The 1015-nt window shown below is 44.7% G+C and overlaps 1 protein-coding gene across 1 annotated transcript in view; it reads left to right on the forward strand.

Annotated features, from left to right (window-relative positions):
* The window catches only part of STEAP3 (STEAP family member 3, metalloreductase), a 10034-nt gene extending 9360 nt beyond the window's left edge, over window positions 1–674 (forward strand). Inside the window, exon 4 of the mRNA XM_010146176.1 lies at window positions 329–674. Coding sequence (XP_010144478.1) covers window positions 329–619 — 291 coding nt within the window. The 3' untranslated portion in view covers window positions 620–674. The remainder of the gene's footprint in view (window positions 1–328) is intronic.
* Window positions 675–1015: the final 341 nt, after the last annotated feature.

Here is a 1015-nt window from a genome sequence, read left to right on the forward strand (position 1 = left end):
CTGCCCTGCCGTTAGGTGCTTGGCAGGGACTGGGGGCTGCTGCTTCGCATGGAGGCAGGAGCCCACCTCTTGGCCGACTTGGCTGCATCTTCTGGGAAACTCCTGCTGATTTTCTAATATCACACTTAACCTCTGATGAGAAAAATAAAAATGCAGTCTGGCACGCTACCCGGGAAAGGTTTCCAGTCACATTTTAGTCTGTCCAAGAAATGCAATACTCATTGCTTTCTCTGTGCCGTGTACGCTTACAAAATAGTGTAAAAATAATATATAAAAATAGGCAGGCACAAGGTCCTCTCTGACTGGCGTGTGTTTCTCTTCCTTTCAGTCCACCCTTGGATTTATTGCCTTGGTAATGAGCACTCTGCACACACTCACCTACGGATGGTCGAGAGCCTTTGATGAGAACCAGTACAAATTCTACCTGCCTCCCACCTACACCCTCACGCTGCTCGTCCCATGTACTGTGATCCTAGCAAAAGTCATCTTCTGTTTGCCCTGCATCCAGCAAAGACTTCGGCGAATCAGGAGGGGCTGGGAGAAGGGGAGATATGTGCAATTCGTTCTGCCCAGCACAACAGGGGAATATGCAAGTGGGGAGACCTCTAGCAATGTCTAACGGAGCCCTGGCTGTGACAAAGGATTTCAAAGCACTATCAACATTTCTATAAAGGTGTTTCTTTTTCTTAAATACGTGTATGTTTTGGTATAATTGTATTGTGGGTAAATAATAAAATTTGGTGCCTTTAGAAAATGGATGACGATGAAACTAGTTTAGCCAGCAGTAGTTAAATTATATTGTTGATTTGCTGGGACAATCATTGCCTTAAAAATGACCGTGAAAGCTGAGCTGGCAGCACTAATATACATGGGAAACTGAAGGACTCTTAGTCACATCAGTCACTTGAAGTGCTGGCTATCAGCTTCCCAGGCCACTACATCTCGGCTGCCTCCCCAGCTGCTCTCAGAAATTTCAAAGCCTTTTTTTTTTTTTTTTTTTTTTTCCAATATGAAG

Source organism: Buceros rhinoceros, unplaced genomic scaffold (genome assembly GCF_000710305.1).
Source record: "Buceros rhinoceros silvestris isolate BGI_N320 unplaced genomic scaffold, ASM71030v1 scaffold11492, whole genome shotgun sequence".
NCBI classification, from domain to species: domain Eukaryota; kingdom Metazoa; phylum Chordata; class Aves; order Bucerotiformes; family Bucerotidae; genus Buceros; species Buceros rhinoceros.